The 23,522-nt window shown below is 44.0% G+C and overlaps 1 protein-coding gene across 1 annotated transcript; it reads right to left on the reverse strand.

The window, feature by feature from the left end:
* Positions 1-14,119: 14,119 nt before the first annotated feature.
* paqr9 (progestin and adipoQ receptor family member 9) lies at positions 14,120-20,622 on the reverse strand. Its single transcript, XM_060917672.1, has one exon. It carries the CDS (start codon positions 19,428-19,430, stop codon positions 18,288-18,290), a length of 1,143 nt encoding a protein of 380 aa, XP_060773655.1. The 5' UTR covers positions 19,431-20,622; the 3' UTR covers positions 14,120-18,287.
* Between the last annotated feature and the right edge of the window lie 2,900 nt (positions 20,623-23,522).

Below are 23,522 nucleotides of genomic sequence, written 5' to 3' on the forward strand. Positions count from 1 at the left end.
GTTGAACTGTAAGGTACGCACTAGCGGTGTAATTCCCCCCCCCAAAAAAAACGCTTGCGTGCTGCAGTTTCTATGAAGAGTCGATCTATAGGCTTATACACAAAACAACGATAGAACTTTAACTTGAAACTGAACAATAGCCTTCCATGAACACAGGCTGATATTTGAACAACATATGTGAACTACACACGACAATAAACAATAAACTCTTTATAGCCTCGATTAGAATCTAGTGAACTTGCTCAGCACTACCGCACGCACGACTCTGACACGCACTGTAGCGCAACGTGGGGTACATAGACTCGCTGAAAAACTCCTCGGGTATTTTTCTGAGTTTACCGAAAATCAGAGTAGAAGGAGCCACCCACCCTCTGTCTGGTTTGAAGCGGTTCTGTAGGACATTGAGCTTTACAGAGTCCGGTGCACATTTTAAGGCATCTGGTTGAAGTTTACCTATGTGTGATAAATCTGATGTCAGTGATAGCGGGCTGACTCGTGGCTCATTAGTAAAGCTATCTGATGGCTCATTTGTCAGCAAGGTGGAGCAACCATCTACTTCTGATCGTAAGGGACAGGGGGAGATGTAGGTGTTCTTATATGAAATTCACTGGATGTATGGCTAGTTTCAAACTCAGAGGTAGATGAAGGCAATTCCCTCAAAGGAACTGAGCTAGCATCCAGCTGCAGCGTACTGCTGCTAGGTTGCGGAGGAGTGGAAGCTGCCGGTGCCGTGTTACTAGCTGATACTGGAGAGGACTGGCAAGCAGATGACACCCCTGGATCACTGCTTTTGGACTTTTTCGTAAAAGTCTGAAACAAGCTCGTTTGTTTCAGGGTTCATTTACTCATTTTTGACTCGCTTCTCAATACATTCTCGCACAAGCTCTGACTACTGACGATTGTCTGTCTCCGTTTCTCAAAACTGGAGAGAATCTCAGTGGTGCAAGAAAAGTACATCTGCATTGACCAATGAGCTTTCTTGGTCACGCACACCCCGCCCACTCCTGAAGCACACAAATGCGCCGGCACGCACACGTCTCTCTCTCTCTCTCTCTCTCTCTCTCTCTCTCAAATTATGTTGCATTGCCAAAGCATTCAGGTAACAATTATAATTAAAAAAATATATATCTCTCTCCCCAAGGTACGCCTAGTGCGTACGGCCATACGCCTGGTGGCGCCACTGATCACAATTGTCTTTCAGATCGGAACGATTGTGTAAGGCCACTATGATCTCAGAAACATCGTTGGTTATAGCCCCGGCCTGTATTAGAGTCCGGCCATTATTTACCTCCTCCGACAGCGAGACCGGCCAATATTAGAGTCCCGGCCAGTAATGGAATACAGGCCAGTATTAGAGGATTTACTGTATCTGAGAGGTACTCTGACCTCACGACCTCTGGATGTCACCTGAACAGCCCTGTGTGGGGATGACTGAGGTGGTGAACACATCACAGGTGGATCTCTCAGTCTCTGGACAGAAACAGGGTCTCTGTAGCTGGGTCTAGCCGCAGAAGGAGGGCTGCCGGGCAGCTGCAGTGGAGGTCCCTCAGGCTGCAGCTGCTGCTGGTCCAGAGGGTCAGCAGGCTCCGGGACTGCCTGCAGGTGTCTTCTATTGCGTCGCAGCACCACACCGTTGTCTGTCTTCACAATGTAAGAACGGGGCTCAGTGCTCTTGCCAATGACTTTAGCAGACATTCTCCACCCCTTTTCTCCATCCAGTTTCACTCTGACGGCCTGCCCAGATTGAAGTTCAGGAAGTGGCAGGGCAGAGTGTCGGCGGTCATAGAAGAACCGGTAGGCTGATTTGGCCTGAGCATCCTTTTGCTGGATTTGCTGTCTGTTCACAGGAGTAGCATGTAATTTGTCTTCCACCATAGGAAGTGTGGTCCTGATGTGTCTTCCAGTCATAAGCAAAGCTGGGCTCTCCCCAGTAGCAGCACTAGGGGTGGCTCTGTAGCACATCAGAGCAAGATATGGATCAGGCTGCTTTAAGATGCGCTTAGCAGTCTGCACAGCTCGCTCTACAGCACCATTTGCCTGGGGGTAATGGGGGCTGGTGGTTGTGTGCGCAAACCCATAGCTTTGGCAGAAGTCTTGAAACTCACCCGAGGTGAATTGTGTGACGTTGTCGCTCACCAGTTCCAGCAGGATCCCCCATCTTGCAAACATGCCCTTGAGCCTGGTAATGACCTGGTGGCTGGACGTCGAAGACAGGTGAGCAATTTCGATGTGTCTGGAGTAGTAGTCAGTCACAATGAGATAATTCTGTTTCTCTAACTCACACAAATCAGCAGCAATGCGCTGCCAGGGGCCCCCAGGTAAAGGTGTGGTGAGAAGCGGCTCACGTCTTTGAGTGGGTTTGTTTTCAATGCAAAACTTACATGCTGACACAGTCTTTGTGATCTCTGCACTGATCCGAGGCCACCATACTGACATCCTGGCTCGAACACGACACCTTGTCAGACCTTGGTGTCCCTCATGTAGCTGTTTGAGCACTTCTGATCTAAGTGCAGCAGGGATAACCAGTCTGTCTTGATACAACACCAGTCCATCGGTCTCAGAGAGGTGAGCTCTGGCAGAATAATATCCATGCAGGGATGGAAGCAGTGATGTCTTCGGTGGCCATCTGTTCCTAATGAACTGCACTATCTTCTGCAGCTCCTCATCCTGTTGTGTGGATGAGCGGATTTTGTCAAGTTTTTGTGATGAGATGGGTGCATTTTCCACCACTGACTCCACATATGCTTGTACTTCCTGATCTGTGTGTTCATCACCAATGTCAGTCAGTGGGCTCCTGGAAAGAGCATCGGCTACGACGAGGTGCTTCCCCGGGACGTGCTCAGCCACCACATTGAACCTCAGAAGGCGCATTAGGAGTCTTTGGCATCTTGGAGGGACTTTGTCCAAATCATATGTGTTAATGAGGGGCACAAGCGGTTTGTGGTCCGTTTGTAGACGGAAGCATTCCATGCTTTGCACATAGCGAGCGAACCATTCACATGCCCACACTCCTGCAAGACACTCCTTTTCAATTTGGGAGTATCTCTTCTCTGCATCTGATAGCGTGTGGGAGCAGAATGCCACTGGCTTTAACTCACCCTCATGTTCCTGCAATAATGCTGCTCCTAATCCGTAGCTACTTGCATCAGCGCTGATGATGGTGTTACGGTTGACATCATAATAAGCAAGTGCTGGGGCTGACACGAGCATAGTTTTTACCTTCTGGAATGCCTCTTCTTGTGCACCGCTCCACACCCACTCACTTTCCTTCCTGAGCAAGGGAGTGATGGGATGCAGCTCAGAGGAGAGGCCGGGCAGGAATTTTCCAACATAGTTGACAAGACCCAGGATCTGTTTGAGTTCTGTAACAGTGGTTGGACTTGGCATTTGTGTGATGGCTTTGACTTTGTCACTGTCAGGTCTCATGCCTTCCGCACTTATGATGTGGCCAAAGTACTGTATTTCTGTTTTGCCAAAATGACACTTGGTCTTGTTCAACTTTAACCCACTGTCCTTTATGGTCTTCAGCACAGCATCAAGACGTGTGTCGTGCTCTTTCCTTGTTGCTCCATAAACGAGTATGTCATCCATCACCACGACAACTCCATCATGATCCTTTAACAGCGTCGACATTTGTCTCTGGAAGATTTCCGGAGCCGACGTGATACCGAATGGCAGACGTCGGAAGCAGAATCTCCCCATCGGGGTAATGAAGGATGTCAGCTTTTGGCTGGCAGCATCCAAGGGGATCTGCCAAAGTCCGCAGGAAGCGTCGAGGGTTGAGAACACTTTAGCTCCAACCAGCTTGGGAGCAATATCCTCCAACGTTGGCAGGATGAACCTCTCACACTTAACTGCCTTGTTTAAGCGCTTTAGATCAACGCACACTCGCACCTGCTCTTTGTTCTTCTTCTCGACTGGAACCATTGGGGCACACCAGTCTGAGGGCCCTGTAACCTCCTCGATTATGCCCAGGGCCAGCATGCGTCTCAGTTCAGCCTCAACTTTAGGCAGGAGGGGAAACGGGATGCGACGTGGTGTAGTCAGTGAGTAGGGCTCACAGTCAGTTTTTAGTTCAATTTTTACAGGGTCACACTTGAGCAAACCTATATCCCCAAACACATCGCTTAACATTACAGTGTCCATGCCATCGACTCTCATGACCAGTCCCATCCTTGTGGCAACACTCCGTCCCAGGAGGTTGTGAGAGTATGGCCCTTCAATTACAGTGACCCAAAATCTGTATTTCTTGCCCTTGTACTCACTTGTTGCCAGAAACTTGCCAATACTCTTTACTTCGCCGCCTGGGCTGGTGATGGGTCTCTTCCTTGCAGAGACGAGCTGAGAGTGGTGTGGCAGCCTCTTAAATGCAGCTTGTGACATCACGGTAATGTCTGCCCCGGTGTCTATTTTAAATTCCACTGTGCTGCCGTTGACAGGTAAGTTTACAAGCCACTCGTTTTCTGAATCCGGTTGATCCATTATGTCTGACACTGTTTCACTGACTTCTCCAAGGAAAAACATCTCATCCGTATCAGTGGTGCTGCTGGGCAGTGCAGCTACCTCCTTTAGCATCCTCGTTTGACAAGCTGCCTCAAAATGTCCAATTTTATTGCACCTTCTGCACTTTTTATTCTTGGCTGGGCAGGGATGCATTTTGCCATGTTGCCTGTTACAGCGGGAACAGGTAGGATGATGTTTTGACTCACTGTGTTCCTGTTTTTTCTGCCATTGTCCCTCATTGCTGCTCCTTCTGCCACGGAACTGCCGCCTCCCCTGTCTCATGGCGTCCACTGCACACTCCGAGCGCAGGCTCACATTCTGTTGCTTTATTTGTTCGCTTTGGCGCGCTATTTGTATAGCCCTTTCAAGGGAGAGTTCAGGCTCTAGCTGCAACTTCTGCGACGCATCGTTGTCAGATATGCCAATAACAATTCTGTCTCTGATTTGCTCATCTTTAGTCCGCCCAAACTCACAGTACTGTGCCAGTTCATACAAACTCCTCACAAAAGCCTCGACCGACTCACCGGGCTTTTGCACTCTCTTGTGAAAACATGCTCTTTCATGGATCACATTTCTCTTGGGCACAAAATGGTCAGAGAATTTGGCTATCACCGTGTCGTAGTCCAACTCCGGTCTGCCTCTTTCCGCCTCACCGTCGTCATCCTCCTCCTCAGCGTCATCGTACACAAAAGAATCATAAATCACTTCCGCCTCTCTCCCCATGGCGTAGAGAAGCGTGTTCACTTGAACTTCCCCGCTATCTCTGTCCAACTTCGACGCCACCCGAAAGCGGTCGAAACGGCGGCGCCACATTGGCCACTCTGCCGGGCAAGTGAAGTCAAAAGATTCCGGTGGTCCGAGCTTCGCCATGCCTTACTTCGTGAGCGTGGAGTCGGCCACTTCTGACACCATGTCATGTGTCGATGTTAATAAAAGGAGGAACCAAACGGTCGTGCTGGTAAAGAGCTGTTTTTTTTATTATCAGCTTGAGTTGCTACAGCTAACTCCCCATAACACAGGTACGTACCCAACAACGTCCTCACATACACGCCACGTCGTGACGTCACTAAGCAACCTGTAGTTATTTATCACAACATAATGCAACCCCGATTCCAAAAAAGTTGGGACAAAGTACAAATTGTAAATAAAAACGGAATGCAATAATTTACAAATCTCAAAAACTGATATTGTATTCACAATAGAACATAGACAACATATCAAATGTCGAAAGTGAGACATTTTGAAATTTCATGCCAAATATTGGCTCATTTGAAATTTCATGACAGCAACACATCTCAAAAAAGTTGGGACAGGGGCAATAACAGGCTGGAAAAGTTAAAGGTACAAAAAAGGAACAGCTGGAGGACCAAACTGCAACTCATTAGGTCAATTGGCAATAGGTCATTAACATGACTGGGTATAAAAAGAGCATCTTGGAGTGGCAGCGGCTCTCAGAAGTAAAGATGGGAAGAGGATCACCAATCCCCCTAATTCTGCACCGACAAATAGTGGAGCAATATCAGAAAGGAGTTCGACAGTGTAAAATTGCAAAGAGTTTGAACATATCTTCATCTACAGTGCATAATATCATCAAAAGATTCAGAGAATCTGGAAGAATCTCTGTGCGTAAGGGTCAAGGCCGGAAAACCATACTGGGTGCCTGTGATCTTCGGGCCCTTAGACGGCACTGCATCACATACAGGCATGCTTCTGTATTGGAAATCACAAAATGGGCTCAGGAATATTTCCAGAGAACATTATCTGTGAACACAATTCACCGTGCCATCCGCCGTTGCCAGCTAAAACTCTATAGTTCAAAGAAGAAGCCGTATCTAAACATGATCCAGAAGCGCAGACGTCTTCTCTGGGCCAAGGCTCATTTAAAATGGACTGTGGCAAAGTGGAAAACTGTTCTGTGGTCAGACGAATCAAAATTTGAAGTTCTTTATGGAAATCAGGGACGCCGTGTCATTCGGACTAAAGAGGAGAAGGACGGCCCAAGTTGTTATCAGCGCTCAGTTCAGAAGCCTGCATCTCTGATGGTATGGGGTTGCATTAGTGCGTGTGGCATGGGCAGCTTACACATCTGGAAAGACACCATCAATGCTGAAAGGTATATCCAGGTTCTAGAGCAACATATGCTCCCATCCAGACGACGTCTCTTTCAGGGAAGACCTTGCATTTTCCAACATGACAATGCCAAACCACATACTGCATCAATTACAGCATCATGGCTGCGGAGAAGAAGGGTCCGGGTACTGAACTGGCCAGCCTGCAGTCCAGATCTTTCACCCATAGAAAACATTTGGCGCATCATAAAATGGAAGACACGACAAAAAAGACCTAAGACAGTTGAGCAACTAGAATCCTACATTAGACAAGAATGGGTTAACATTCCTATCCCTAAACTTGAGCAACTTGTCTCCTCAGTCCCCAGACGTTTACAGACTGTTGTAAAGAGAAAAGGGGATGTCTCACAGTGGGAAACATGGCCTTGTCCCAACTTTTTTGAGATGTGTTGTTGTCATGAAATTTAAAATCACCTAATTTTTCTCTTTAAATGATACATTTTCTCAGTTTAAACATTTGATATGTCATCTATTTTCTATTCTGAATAAAATATGGAATTTTGAAACTTCCACATCATTGCATTCCATTTTTATTTACAATTTGTACTTTGTCACAACTTTTTTGGAATCGGGGTTGTATCATTTTTGTTATTTATCTAGAACTGTTAGAAGAAACTCTGCCATTTTGCCTGAAAACAATCTCTGTAATTTAGCTGGTCATGTGTATGGCTAATGATATGTCGTTTGCTAACAAATTAATCAGAAGTAAAATATCCTGTCAAGTCAAAGTCCCTCTCACACCAGAATCTGGTCTTCCCAGGCAGTCTCCTGTCCCAGTACTAACCAACTCTTTAAGGTACACAGGTGCGGCACCGATCTCCGTTTCGATAGCCCTCGGCTTCTCACCTATACAGCTAAGGTTACAGTGGGGGGCTAGTTCTCTGGTGACCACGAGAGTTTGACTTCTCCACTCCACTACCTTGCCAGATGGTAGTAGGTACCATTTTTACGATGGCCTTTGGTATGACCCGACTGCGAGTAGAACTCATGATTTCCCAGTTGAGATGGGGACACGCCAACCACTAGGCCAACTCAAGCTAAAATGTCCTGTAAATAACCTATATTATAATATAATTAGTTCAAATTTGACTTGCTGCCTAGCCAGTTATGTTGGCTACTGGAATGGATGCAACCTGGCATTAGCAAAATCAAAACAGGCAAACTTGGAAAAATATATCCAGTTAACTTTAGCGCATTAGCAAAACTTACCTGAACATGCTTGTTCAAATTAGATGGACTTCATGCCTTCTAGGGAGACAAAGGAGACATCTGATATTGTACTGGAGCACTGGAACTGATATTGGAGCATTTCCTTGCTCCTGTATATTAAAACATTTTACTGAGGTGTAGCCAGGGTGCTCATGCTCGAGGTTCACACTGCCATCCATATTTAGTCCAAAAATGTACAGGTAGGTATTACATTAAGCACACTGTGTAGCATTAGAAGGTCACTGAAGATGATAAATTGTCATGATTCTTGATAGTTTTTTCTACAGTGATGAACTTGATTGGATGCTTTAAACTGAAATGTAAGCCAGTGGTATTGGCTTATGGCATACTTTCACGGGCTAGATAAAAGAAGACAGCTTTGAGATTTGAAACAAGTACTTACAATGTTTAAAATCTAAGGAGTAAAAAGTGTGTGTGTGTGTGGGGGGGGTTTGTTGCTTTTTCTTGGAAATGTAATTAAACAAAGAGTACAAGTATTTGATTTCAATAGTACAAACCCCATTTCCAGAAAAGTTGGGATATTTTCCAAAATGCAATAAAAACAAAAATCTGTGATTTGTTAATTCACGTGAACCTTTATTTAACTGACAAAGTACAAAGAAAAGATTTTCAATAGTTTTACTGACCAACTTAATTGCATCTTGTAAACATAAACGAAGTTAGAATTTGATGCCTGCAACACACTCAAAAAAAAAAGTTGAGACAGAGGCATTAATACCATTGTATTACATCACCTTTCCTTAAATAACACTTTTTAATTGTATGGGATCTGAGAATACTAATTGTTGCAGCTTTGTGATTGGATATTTTTATCCATGTTTGCTTGGTACAAGACTTCAGCTGCTCAACTGTCCGTGGTCACCGTGGTCCGATTCTCCTCTTCATGATATGCCATACATTCTCAATAGGAGACAAATCTGGACTGACAGCAGGCCAGTCAAGCACATGCACTCTGTGTCTATGAAGCCACACTGTTGTAGCTTGTACAGAATGAGGCCTGGCACTGTCCTGCTCAAATAAGCATGGACTTCCTGGGAAGAGACATTGCCTTGATGAATGTTTCTCTAAAATCCCAATATACAGGGGCCTGCAAAAGTAGGTATACAGTAATGAAAAACAAAACGTTTGCACAAAACGTTAGTATTACATTAAACCTAGCACCACTAATTATAATACTGGTAATAGACCCCTTCGCATGTTTGTAAACAAACCGACCGTTGCCAGGATGCACGCGCAGCCTAGACTTAGAAACAATGGCGCTGCCCATAGACCGGCATTATGAGCTGTCAGATTATGCCAAACAATTGTCATTACAAGATCGAGAATGCTACATAAATAAGTTAACTCTAACAAGTGGACATCGCCTACCGGATCCACATTTAATTAAAGAGTGGACGGATGATGTTAGTAAGTTCCCTGGTATACAATGGCCAGATATATACTCGTACCTTATTGACCAGACTTCAGTGTACACCCACGAAAAACTTCATGCCTACAAGTCTTTAGACGCATATGATTATTATGTGCGGGCATGTACAACTTGATTAACAATGGGACATTCATATTCATTTTGTTTTAATCAAATTATGCCAGTGATGTGATGGCAATGTGGCTTTAGCTACAACAGCAAATACCAACACTAAACAGCAATTTGCAGGAGGTGATGGCATGAAAGGAATGATAGTGTAAAGAGTGCAGCTAAGAGAAATCAGAGCTGCGTAAAAAGCGAGAGGCAGAGAGCAGAAATGAAACTGAACGGGGCGGGAGCTAGGTTAGAGCAGTCAACGTAAGTTGGCATTTAGAGTGAGGGCACACAATTTTACCTTTCCGTCCTTGCTTTAAAATTGTGATTTTCGGCATACACAAATAATGATGGCACAAAATCTGGACTGCTTGAGTCAAGCGAGAGCTCTCCTACAAACAAAATTGCATGCAAAGCTAAGTTAACATGCTAACAATATTCATTACATTGTGTAACTATGACCCAGCTAATCAGACAAACGTTACCAAAGTATTTTGCTACATCAATAAACGAAGACTAGAAAGAATAAAAAAGAAAGATTTAATAAATAGCCTGATCTTACCTGTGATGAAGTGGGCGCTGCAAACCCGTGCATTTTTGATAGTGCTTTCATCCCAGTCTACACGTTTGATGGCTTGTAGCCATAGACGTCAGCGATTTTTTTGGAATGGGTGAGATCCTGCTGGAATTCTGTACATTTTAACCCCATCACTGCTACGATTCTGACACCCGAAAACACAACAACTAGGCATTTCTGAGTCTTTTTTGGGTCCAGGCTGCGCGCGCAATTTCCACTTTCGTATGAATGACGTTTACTGCGAAGGGGTCTATACTGGAATAATCCTTACAGTATACCTACTTTTGCACCCCCCGTATGCCCAATATATCAACAGTACCTTTACACACATGCAACTCACCCATGCCATGGGCACTGATGCCCCCCATACCATCACACATGCTGGCTTTTGCACCTTTCCCTGATAACAAACTGGATGGTCGTGTTCACCTTTGGCATGGAGAACTCGATGTTCAGTTTTCCCGAAAACGAGCTGAAATGTGGACTCATCTGACCACAGCACATTGCCACTGTTTCTCGGTCCATCTAAGATGAGTTCAGGCCCAGAGAAACCATTGGCATTTCTGCATAGAATTGATGAATGGTTCCCTCCTTGTGTAATACAGCTTCAGATCGCATTTCTTGATGCAGCAGCGGACTGTGTTAAGTGACAACAGTTTTCTGAAGTACTCCTGAGCCCATGTAGCTATATTTGTCACATTAGCATGACGGTTTCTCAGGCAGTGACACCTGAAGGCTCAAAGCTCGCACACATTCAACAGTGGTTTCCGACCTTGCCCTTTACACACTGAAATGTTTCTGAATTCCCTGAATCTTTTCATAATATTATGGACTGCAGATTTTGAAAAGCCTAAAATCTCATCTCATCTCATTATCTCTAGCCGCTTTATCCTTCTACAGGGTCGCAGGCAAGCTGGAGCCTATCCCAGCTGACTACGGGCGAAAGGCGGGGTACACCCTGGACAAGTCGCCAGGTCATCGCAGGGCTGACACATAGACACAGACAACCATTCACACCTACGGTCAATTTAGAGTCACCAGTTAACCTAACCTGCATGGCTTTGGACTGTGGGGGAAACCGGAGCACCCGGAGGAAACCCACGCGTACACGGGGAGAACATGCAAACTCCACACAGAAAGGCCCTCACCGGCCACGGGGCTCGAACCCGGACCTTCTTGCTGTGAGGCGACAGCGCTGACCACTACACCACCGTGCCGCCCAGCCTAAAATCTTGTATTGAAATTTTTTTTTTTTAATTGACGAACAATTCTCTCATGAATTTTGGTACAGTGAGCCACGACCCATCCTTGCTTGTGAAGATTGAACTTTTGGTGCTGCTCCTTTTATATCCAATCAACCAATTACCAATTAACCTGCTTATTGTGGAATCTTGCAAAATGGTGTTACTTGAACATCCTGTAAAATTTTCAGTCTTATTTTGCATCTGTCCCAACTTTTTTTGAGTGTCTTGCAGGCATCCAATTCTAACTTCATTGATATTTACAAAATACAATTAAGTTGGCCAGTACAACTATTGAACAACTTTTCTTTGTACTTTTATCAGTTAAATAAAGGTTTGTGTGAATTAACAAATCACACATTTTTGTTTTTACTGCATTTTGGAAAATATCCCAACTTTTCTGGAAATGGGGCTTATACTTAAAGTATAAATATGCCAAAAAATATGTATAGAAAAGTTAAGTATTTTCCACCCCTGAAAATTAATGTTTCATAATTCCTTTCTAACATCATTTTCTTTGACTCATCAACAATATTTGAATGTACATTGCTTCAACATTTGACCTTCAGATTGTCAGGGTCATTAACTGTAGCTCAATGTCTCCCTCTAGCGGTGTCCACTGTTGAAATACAGTGGTGCTTGAAAGTTTGTGAACCCTTCAGAATTTTCTATATTTCTGCATAAATATGACCTAAAACAACATCAGATTTTCACACAAGTCCTAAAAGTAGATAAAGAGAACCCAGTTAAACAAATGAGACAAAAATATTATACTTGGTCACTTATTTATTGAGGAAAATGATCCAATATTACATACCTGTGAGTGGCAAAAGTATGTGAACCTTTGGTTTCAGTATCTGGTGTGACGCCCTTGTGCAGCAATAACTGCAACTAAACATTTCCGGTAACTGTTGATCAGTCCTGCACACCGGCTTGGAGGAATTTTAGCCCATTCCTCCGTACAGAACAGCTTCAACTCTGGGATGTTGGTGGGTTTCCTCACATGAACTGTTCACTTCAGGTCCTTCCACAGCATTTTGATTGGATTAAGGTCAGGACTTTGACTTGGCCATTCCAAAACATTAACTTTATTGTTCTTTAACCATTCTTTGGCAGAACGACTTGTGTGCTTAGGGTCGTTGTCTTGCTGCATGACCCACCTTCTCTTGAGATTCAGTTCATGGACAGATGTCCTGACATTTTCCTTTAGAATTCGCTGGTATAATTCAGAATTCATTGTTCCATCAATGATGGCAAGCCGTCCTGGCTCAGATGCAGCAAAACAGGCCCAAACCATGATACTACCACCACCATGTTTCACAGATGGGATGAGGTTCTTATGCTGGAATGCAGTGTTTTCCTTTCTCCAAACATAACGCTTCTCATTTAAATCAAAAAGTTCTATTCTGGTCTCAACCGTCCACAAAACATTTTTCCCGTAGCCTTCTGGCTTGTCCACGTGATCTTTAGCAAACTGCAGACGAGCAGCAATGTTCTTTTGGAGAGCAGTGGCTTTCTCCTTGCAACCCTGCCATGAACACCATTGTTGTTCAGTGTTCTCCTGATGGTGGACTCATGAACATTAACATTAGCCAATGTGAGAGAGGCCTTCAGTTGCTTAGAAGTTACCCTGGGGTCCTTTGTGACCTCGCCGACTATTACACGCCTTGCTCTTGGAGTGATCTTTGTTGGTCGGCCACTCCTGGGGAGGGTAACAATGGTCTTGAATTTCCTCCATTTGTACACAATCTGTCTGACTGTGGATTGGTGGAGTCCAAACTCTTTAGAGATGGTTTTGTAACCTTTTCCAGCCTGATGAGCATCAACAACGCTTTTTCTGAGGTCCTCAGAAATCTCCTTCGTTCATGCCATGATACACTTCCACAAACATGTGTTGTGAAGATCAGACTTTGATAGATCCCTGTTCTTTAAATAAAACAGGGTGCCCACTCACACCTGATTGTCATCCCATTGATTGAAAACACCTGACTCTAATTTCACCTTCAAATTAACTGCTAATCCTAGAAGTTCACATACTTTTGCCACTCACAGATATGTAATATTGGATCATTTTCCTCAATAAATAAATGACCAAGTATAATATTTTTGTCTCATTTGTTTAACTGGGTTCTCTTTATCTACTTTTAGGACTTGTGTGAAAATCTGATGATGTTTTAGGTCATATTTATGCAGAAATATAGAAAATTATAAAGGGTTCACAAACTTTCAAGCACCACTGTAAGGTCAAAGAGTGGTAATGGAAAATGAGTGTGTGTACTCATCATGCACCCTCATTCATTCACTCTGATTTCCCACACCACTGACTATTTTTGACATTCAAGAATCATTTTACTCTCACAAAACATCCAGCAGTGTCGTATTACACACACACACACACACACACACACACACAGAGAGAGAGAGAGAGAGAGAGAGAGAGAGAGAGAGAGAGAGAGAGAGAATGGTGTGTAGGAGGTTGCTAGGACATAATGCTTACCCTCCCAGCTGTTCCTGTAACTCAGCCAGGCTAAACCACACACACACACACACACACACACACACACACACACACACACACACATATTAATTCATTCATCATTGGTAGCCACTTTATCCTGGTCAGGGTCATGGAGGATCTGGAGCTTAGCCCAAGAACACGCGGTGTGAGGCTGGAATATACCCTGGATGGTATGCCAGGGCTCCATGCACGCGCACACACACACACACAGAGCATGTGGATATCAAACTCAAGCTAATGCAAATATATGCAAACATGCTCCTGCTCACTGAAGAACACTGAAATTTGAATTATTCAAATTCTCCTTGACTCGCTGCATATACATTAATTCTCCCTTCACAAAGCAAACATGTTTTTTCACAGAGTGTCTGACACAAACACTTCTCAAACACCAAACAGTTGATTGAGCAAGTTAAATTTATTAATTTCTTATAAGTCTTTTAATAATACAGTGAAAAGGAATAACAATTTACTCATACAATTATATTAACTCTTAATCTATAGTTGAATATCTATATCTCAGTCATTAAGATAGAACGAGAATGATCTACATATGTAAATCATAAATAAGACTGAATCAAAATCAGTCATAAACAGTTGCATGTCCAGGAACGTCACATCACAATCCTGCTTTTCTGTTTAGCCCTGAGAACTAGAACTTGTCAAGTCTAGTGGTTCTGTAACTGCATCTGTCAGGTCGAATCACTTTACACCAGACACCGTTATATAAATGAATATTACACACCTATAATTGTGTAATGTACTTTAGCATAAACACGCAGATAGAAAATCGTGCATGCTGATTGGTCAAAATTTCAGACTATTTCTCGATAATCACCTCGAGTGACTTGGCAAAATGGCGGCCAATCACTTTGTTACCGTAAGCGAGGAAGAATTAGAAATTTATGAAAGAAAATGCCGTTCCTGCATGCACTAAAGATGCTACGAAGTTTGGTCTAAAACTATTCAAAGGTAAGATGGGATTGTGATTTCTTTTATCTATTTCAAAACAAATTATTTTATGTGACTCGTCATAGATAAATGACAAGTCTGTGCGCATTACATTTGCTTTCGAAGTTTGAAATAAACGATTTTTAAAATATGATTTTTTTTTAAATAATCACCTGTGTATTTATACTGAAACAATTATCCACCTCAGTCTCTGTGAATATTGGTGAAGAATAACCTTGACTTGTCTCGATTATTATTCACCGATATTCACTTCGCTTTCAGTGAATAGTTGTTAAATACATACTATCTAGGTTCCCTACAAAGTATTATGTATGGCTGGAGTGATTATATTAGATACAAACATATTAATACTACTTCTACTGTCGCAGCTGCATTATTTTCACATGGTTTAAGAATGAGGTCTTTCTGTCATCTTACAGATATTGCAGAATGAGGGCAAAGTTGTTGCTCCAACACTGAAGTTAATTGCACACGCATTCAAACTGGATGTTAAAATCATATTCCTCACAAGATACTACATACGTTAACTAGCAATATTATTGTGGCTAAGACAATAGTCTTTCGAAGCAGAAGTATATGCTTGAAGAGTCAGCAGAATGGAGCTTATGCACAAAGCTGGTGCTACCAGACATTTTGCGATACATAACAGATTTATCATGTCATTTCCTCACAGTACACACATACCCTGGTCAGAAATATACTCCAAATAACATATGACTCATGAAGTATGCTATAACCTGAACTAGACGGATATGAAATGTATACTGAAATATAACAGATCATTATATAAGGTTACTCAGACCATAGCACTGTTGAAAACTTGACTCTGATTGGTCAGAAGGTGTTGATCAAATTTCTATAGCAGCACAGCTCTGACCATCGCGCTGCTTGTAGTTTAAAGGATGGGTTTATATTAATGCACTCGGTCGAATATTTAATAGTTATTCCACAAAATCGAGTCGTACATGAGCTGATAGCCGATGAGGAGCGTAGCGCTGAGTTGGCTATAAGCCATGTATGACAAGATTGAGTGGAATAACTGTTTTATTATATCCACAGTCATGGATTTTTTTTGAGAAACGGAGCATTTTTATTTTTTGCAAAGCCGATAAATAAAAACTTTATACAAAACGTCCAACAAAATAATTTCCGCTTAGAATGTAAACAACCGGCTAGTGGCCTAGTGGTTAGCGTGTCCGCCTCTCGATCAGGAGATTGTGAATTCTACTCACGGTTGGGTCATACCAAAGACCATTATAAAAATGGTACCAGAGGAAGGACACCCCACCCCCCGTAACCCTAGCTATGTGAGAGGCCGAGGGCTACGGAGATCGGCGCCACATGGCGTGGGAAGGACTTTTTTGATAGAATGTAAACAAACCGGCAAAATGACGGTTGCAATTTGTGAAAAATGCTATAGTAATAATAACTCTTGAAAAATTAAAAAAAGATACGTTCTTACCATCAACTACTTTTATTTTATATTTTGTTGCACTTTTTTTTGTATTTTTTGGGTTTTGTTTTCAAGAAGAGTTTTTATTTCGTCCTCGGTTGGTTCGGTAACACGCTCCGCCGTTTTGTTTTTCTCTACTCACGGTATACGAGCTGACATCCTAGTGGCAGAGTAGCCAATCAGAGCGCACGATTGCTCATATCCAGTGAATCGGTGAATATGGATAGAAAAAAAATATAGAGAGACGTAACAGGAACTAACTTGTCTTGCAGATGTTATATAATATTAAATGTAACTATAAATAGTTAAAAAGAAGTCATTCATTTATAAATTAAATATTGTAATTGTTGGCCAACTGCTGTGGTGTAAGAGGTATAAAACACTTCAGAATGTGCTTTATTGGAAAATAATCAGCTTTTTTTGGGGGGGGGGGGGTTTACAGTGCTCTGCATTATACCACCCGGTGTTGATTATTTTCCTATAACAGCACACCCTGTCAAGATTGATTCCTTGAATTAGATACACAGAAAATGCCAATTTTCCAGCACTAAAACCTAATGCATCTATTTTACTGCTTTTTCTTGCAAGAATAAGTACAAGACAGGAGAGACAACATATTCCATTGCACAACAGAAGTAACTCACTCACCACTGACTCTTAACCAAGTCATAAATGCACGAAACAAATACAGCAGGCACGTTCAGAATTAAGATTTACAGACATTGCTAACATGTACTCGATTTTTTTTTAACTGTGCAAATATACTCATAGTAACAGTTACTGGCAAGGTTTCTCTCTACAGTCTGTCACAAAGCTATCACTGATGTTTTAGCCAGACATAACATCGCATTAAATTACACGAGAGTGTTCATGACAGACTGCTGAGGAACATGCAGTAACTGTGTACCAACTGGGGAGAGACGACATGCACCAAGGCCTGTATTCAGGAAGCATATCAGTTTAAGAGGGGTTTTTCCCCCAACATACATGTGCTGACACAGAGAATCATGTAAGAAGGGAATCTAATCTTAGATCTGCACTCTTGCCCTGGAATTATTACTGTACACAGGCCGAAACAAGTCTATCACTGACATCTAAGCACTTAGTTGTCACAGTGTTATATCTTACACTTTCTTTTAGGTTCAAGTTATATTCAGGACCAGCTGCAGGAGGTAAGTGATGGAAAGAAGGGCACAGGTAGAACTAGGGAGATTGCTGTCTACAAAGGACTAAGGTAACATTAATAATGGATTTGTAATTAAGTAAACAACAAGCAAAGCACTCGTAATCACCGAAATGCCCTTTAGTGCACCACTTCCCGAAAGCATCTGGTTGATTATGTGCAAATTCAGCTCACCAGAATGAAACCCTGTTGATATGTCTAAGAAACAATGTTATGGCTTCTTCTACTTCATGTGACATTGAACTCATAAACCTCCATTTTCATCACATCCCTTCTTCTCCTAGTATAAACAATGCCCCTAGATGTATAATCATGACCCATGCATAGGTTACAGTATTATATAAGCAGAGATTTTATCTTGATATTTATCCAGTATATGATTTTTGATAACTAACGAGAACAGTCGATATTTTTTTTCAGCATTACTTTTTAGGATTATTCGTCTTTCGGTTTCAGTGCAGAGAGAGCAGGCTGAAGAAGAGTTGCTTTAAAACATGGAGTCAAAAGTGCGCACTGTTCAAGTACATTTTGCATCAACAGTAAAGCCACGGCTGTCTCATTTCCTCTATGCTAAAAGACTGTGGCTGAAGCTTATCGGCTCCTTTACTTCCTGTTTAAAAAGGGGAGGAAGTGTGTGTGTGTGTGTAAGAGATATCAGCAAAGAGTATCAGCAAGTCCCCCTAGGAGACTCGGAAAGCATTGCACGCTTGTTTGTGTGAGTGAATCCCCATAAGATTAAATTATTTGCTGATCCCTGAACGCTCTGTAAGTACTAATGCGGTAACCTTAAAGAGATGAAAAAATAGCCATGCCATCCCCATCCCCATATCAATATCAAATAATGGGTAAATAAAATGATTAATCTTGTCCTGTGTGGTTAAATAATGGCTACTGTCACCAATAATATCACCGATAATTCTGTCGGCCCAAAGATGTTGGAGTCTCTGGCTTGGCTCCGCTCAGTGTGCCTTCAGGCCTTTCTGTACAGGACCATAAATCTGGTATGCACACCACCCAAACCATCCAATAATGGAAGCTATACACCCCTGTAGCAGCAGCATCAGTCCAAAAGTGGAGTAGATAGTTGGGCCAGGGAGCTGGGGACTTTTTCTGGGTGCTATGACCAAGGAAGGGTGAAGCAGCAAGGCTCGGATCTCTACCTTGATCATATGGAGCTCATCAAGGATGGAGAGGAAGGTGCAGCAGTGGAACCACTGGTGACTGTGCCCCCAGATGTCAAACCTTCCTGGAGACAAACGTTCTGGGATCTTGCTAATGTTAAAGGCTGCAGACACCACCAGCCAGAAGCAGTGACGGTAGAAGAAAGTGGCCATTGTAGGTGATGGGTAAGAAGAAGGCGTCTGAGAGTAGGGCGGATATGGCGACGGGCTGAGGAGTCGGTAGAAAATTGGTGTGGACGAAATGAAGAAAGGCAGAAGGAAAACAAGAGTGCGTACAGCATAGCGGTACTTCCTCCACTGCTGCCTAGTGTTGCAACAGGTTAACACACAAATGATGGCCACCATGCAGGAGCAGGGGATGTACAAGCTATCAAAAAATGAGTGCAAATACAGGAAAGAGAAAGAAGAGTTGGAAGATAGCACTGAAGGAGGCGCCTCTTCCCTCTCTGACTGTGTCTCTGATACATTCTGTGTCCCAAGCCCAATCTTTGGTATCCCTGCCTGTGGGTGAATGTAGTAATAGTAAGCCAAAGAAGATCCAACAGTATAAGCACTGATGGTTCCATAATCCACAAAGAAGCAGATCTCTCTGATGATCAGTGACATGGAGTTGAGGAGATGAGCCAGACTGCTGGCCAGCAGCAGATAAAAAACCCCAAAGAAATAGTTCCAGGCTGGGTAAAAGAAGGGCTCCCCAGGGGCCGGGGCGCCTTCCCACTCAAATATCTCTACAAAGTGAAAAGTGAAGATAAATATTGGGAGGAAGTGAGTCCAGAAGTTTCCGGTCTCATTGGTCGGCCGGAACGCAGAGACCAGGCACTGTAGGAGGCTGTAGTCAGGGAAGCGATACCCTGACAAAATGAAGTTCTCTGTCACTCTTGGTGGAACATCAGTGTAACGAAGGAGAGGTAGCGACCACATGGCTGAATGTCGTACTTCGGACTAACTAGTTGACTGGCTCAATACAGCAATTCAATACAGCAGTTTGTTTCTTGTTCGTGTCCTCCGACATCTTGTTCATCATGTAAATACTGATTTACATAATTGATCAAACCATTCAGCAATAAGGTGATTCAAACTCAGCAGGATAAGCACTGATTCACTCCGTTAAAATAATAATAATAATAATAATAATAGGAAGAATTAAAAAAAAAAAAAGTCCAGCGCTTACTTCACCATGCTACTCAGCTGAATCAGAGTGGCAGGTAAATAATTCATTAAAACAGTCACTCAAACATGCAACACCATGATAATCCATTGAAAGCGGATTGTGCATGTGCAGATCAGGATGGACAGTATACCTGGCAAAATTCCTGAGTGTTAATAATCCTCACCGCATGCAGACAAACTTGGCGTTGAACTTGCTCCCTTAAGTGCCTTTTCTGTTTCAGGAGCCTTCGTAATCCAAAGATTTGATATTTCAGAGCACGCAGGTCCTTCTTAGTGTTGAATTGACTCTGGTCCAGATGTTTGTGTGAAAACGAGCAGCTACTGTAGAAGCTGGTATCCTGGTATTATGTCCTGAAGCTCTTCATGACTTCACCAGGAACTGGCTGTGCTGCAGAAGATCAGTCGTTGGAAATCCAAGTCATGCGGGATGTTGGCCAGACGATCCGGTGTGCATAATTCATGGTCGTGGGGTTTCGGTAGCAGATCAGTGTCACATCAGTAGGTTGGAAAAAAGGAGGTCAGTCGAGCAGATGTGGTGGCACAAGTGCTGCTTGCTGACATTAGATTGTAATTGCAGCAGCTCTGATACCCTGCATACATCCATGAAAGGGCAGAAGATGATCTGTGATGACTCTCTCTCTCTCTCTCTCCATATGATCCAGCATCAGTTCTGCTGGATGGCTCTCCTGGAGTCGTGTCCTTGATGGATCACGCAGCGCCGCTTAATCCCCGACTATCTGTTTTCCATGGAAGAAATCGAGCCTCCATTCAAAGGAGCCGAAAAGCTCAGTCGAGGATGATGAACTCGCATTCACACACACTGTCCTTGAGTGACTGGGCGCGCAGCGGGGAGAAAGCAGCAGCAGCAGCGGCGGCGGCGGGGGCGGAGAGAAGCCGGCTCGCCCGGAGCGGAGCGTGAGCAGAATGCCAGCTGATTGCTGTGAGCCATGCGCAGTGGAGCTCTGCTCCTCTTCCTTCCCCCACACTGCTCCTCACACTCCTCTCACCAACACCTTCCTGCTGCACAGGATGGAAGCCCGTTTTTTAAGCACCACTTAAAAAAAAAATAATAATAATAATAATAATAATAATAATAATAATAATAATAATAATGACGTCACATGAGAACGTATCTCATAATTATGACTTTGTATCTTATAGGCTTGTCATGTCTTATTATGTCATAATAATTTACTTTATTTTTCAGGACAGTGCACATTAATGAACATATATACATATATGTAAATGTGCCAGATTTTAGCACAAGTGCTAATTTCCATCTGTTGTCCAACATAGGCAGGTTAGATGTATGTTAAACACAAACAGAGTAGTAATAAGAACAAGTAGTAAGAGTATATAAAAGCAATGGAAAGGTAGTAATAAAAGCAGAAACTAAAAGAACAGAGACACAGGGAATAAGCAAACATATACAGACCAGAGACAAAAGAAATTAGCAGATATACACACTTAATAAGAAGGAGAAGGGGGGGGGGAAGAGAAAGAGAGGACAACAATCAAAGGTGTGTACATATTTGTTGTAGCCATAATAATGGCTTGCTACTTCTTTTTTTTTTTATCTTTATTTATTGGACAATGAGCAGTTGACATCTCCAGTTTCTTCAGTGAACAGAAAAGAAGCACTGTTCTTTTCAAATGAAGATCACTTTAAACTAAGACGGCACGGTGGTGTAGTGGTTAGCGCTGTTGCCTCACAGCAAGAAGGTCCTGGGTTCGAGCCCCGTGTTTCCTCTGGGTGCTCTGGGTTTCCTCTGGGTGCTCCGGTTTCCCCCACAGTCCAAAGACATGCAGGTTAGGTTAACTGGTGACTCTAAATTGACCATAGGTGTGAATGTGAGTGTGAATGGTTGTCTGTGTCTATGTGTCAGCCCTGTGATGACCTGGCGACTTGTCCAGGGTGTACCCCGCCTTTCGCCCGTAGTCAGCTGGGATAGGCTCCAGCTTGCCTGCGACCCTGAAGAACAGGACAAGCGGCTACAGATAATGGATGGATAATTGAAGGGGGTGGCAAGGTGGTGTAGTGGTTAGCACTGTCACCTCACAGCACTAGGGTTCTGGGTTCAAGCCCAGTGAGCAACGAGGGCCTTTCTGTGCGGAGTTTGCATGTTCTCCCTGTGTCTGCATGGGTTTCCTCCGGGTGCTCCGGTTTCCCCCACAATCCAAAGACATGCAGGTTAGGTTAACTGGTGATTCTAAATTGACCGGGAGTGTGAATGGTTGTTTGTGTCTATGTGTCAGGTCTGCGATAACCTGGCGACTTGTCCAGGGTGTACCCCGTCTCTCACCCATAGTCAGCTGGGATAGGCTCCAGCTTGCGTGCGACCCTGAAGAACAGGATAAGCGGCTACAGATAATGGATGGATAATTGAAGGGGGTGGCAAGGTGGTGTAGTGGTTAGCACTGTCACCTCACAGCACTAGGGTTCTGGGTTCAAGCCCTGTGGCCGGCGAGGGCCTTTCTGTGTGGAGTTTGCATGTTCTCCCCATGTCTGCGTGGGTTTCCTCCGGGTGCTCCGGTTTCCCCCACAGTCCAAAGACATGCAGGTTAGGTTAACTGGTGACTCTAAATTGAGCGTAGGTGTGAATGTGAGTGTGAATGGTTGTCTGTGTCTATGTGTCAGCCCTGTGATGACCTGGCGACTTGTCCAGGGTGTACCCCGCCTTTCACCCATAGTCAGCTGGGATAGGCTCCAGCTTGCGTGCGACCCTGAAGAACAGGACAAGCGGCTACAGATAATGGATGGATAATTGAAGGGGGTGGCAAGGTGGTGTAGTGGTTAGCACTGTCACCTCACAGCACTAGGGTTCTGGGTTCAAGCCCTGTGGCCGGCGAGGGCCTTTCTGTGTGGAGTTTGCATGTTCTCCCCATGTCTGCATGGGTTTCCTCCGGGTGCTCCGGTTTCCCCCACAGTCCAAAGACGTGCAGGTTAGGTTAACTGGTGACTCTAAATAGGTGTGAATGGGAGTGTGAATGGTTGTCTGTGTCTATGTGTCAGCCCTGTGATGACCTGGCGACTTGTCCAGGGTGTACCCCGTCTCTCACCCATAGTCAGCTGGGATAGGCTCCAGCTTGCGTGCGACCCTGAAGAACAGGATAAGCGGCTACAGATAATGGATGGATAATTGAAGGGGGTGGCAAGGTGGTGTAGTGGTTAGCACTGTCACCTCACAGCACTAGGGTTCTGGGTTCAAGCCCTGTGGCCGGCGAGGGCCTTTCTGTGTGGAGTTTGCATGTTCTCCCCATGTCTGCGTGGGTTTCCTCCGGGTGCTCCGGTTTCCCCCACAGTCCAAAGACGTGCAGGTTAGGTTAACTGGTGACTCTAAATAGGTGTGAATGGGAGTGTGAATGGTTGTCTGTGTCTATGTGTCAGCCCTGTGATGACCTGGCGACTTGTCCAGGGTGTACCCCGCCTTTCGCCTGTAGTCAGCTGGGATAGGCTCCAGCTTGCCTGCGACCCTGAAGAACAGGATAAGCGGCTACAGATAATGGATGGATAATTGAAGGGGGTGGCAAGGTGGTGTAGTGGTTAGCACTGTCACCTCACAGCACTAGGGTTCTGGGTTCAAGCCCAGTGAGCGACGAGGGCCTTTCTGTGCAGAGTTTGCATGTTCTCCTCGTGTCTGCGTGGGTTTCCTCCGGGTGCTCCGGTTTCCCCCACAGTCCAAAGACGTGCAGGTTAGGTTAACTGGTGACTCTAAATAGGTGTGAATGGGAGTGTGAATGGTTGTCTGTGTCTATGTGTCAGCCCTGTGATGACCTGGCGACTTGTCCAGGGTGTACCCCGCCTTTCACCCATAGTCAGCTGGGATAGGCTCCAGCTTGCCT

The sequence above is a fragment of the Neoarius graeffei genome, chromosome 1 (assembly GCF_027579695.1).
Source record: "Neoarius graeffei isolate fNeoGra1 chromosome 1, fNeoGra1.pri, whole genome shotgun sequence".
NCBI classification, from domain to species: domain Eukaryota; kingdom Metazoa; phylum Chordata; class Actinopteri; order Siluriformes; family Ariidae; genus Neoarius; species Neoarius graeffei.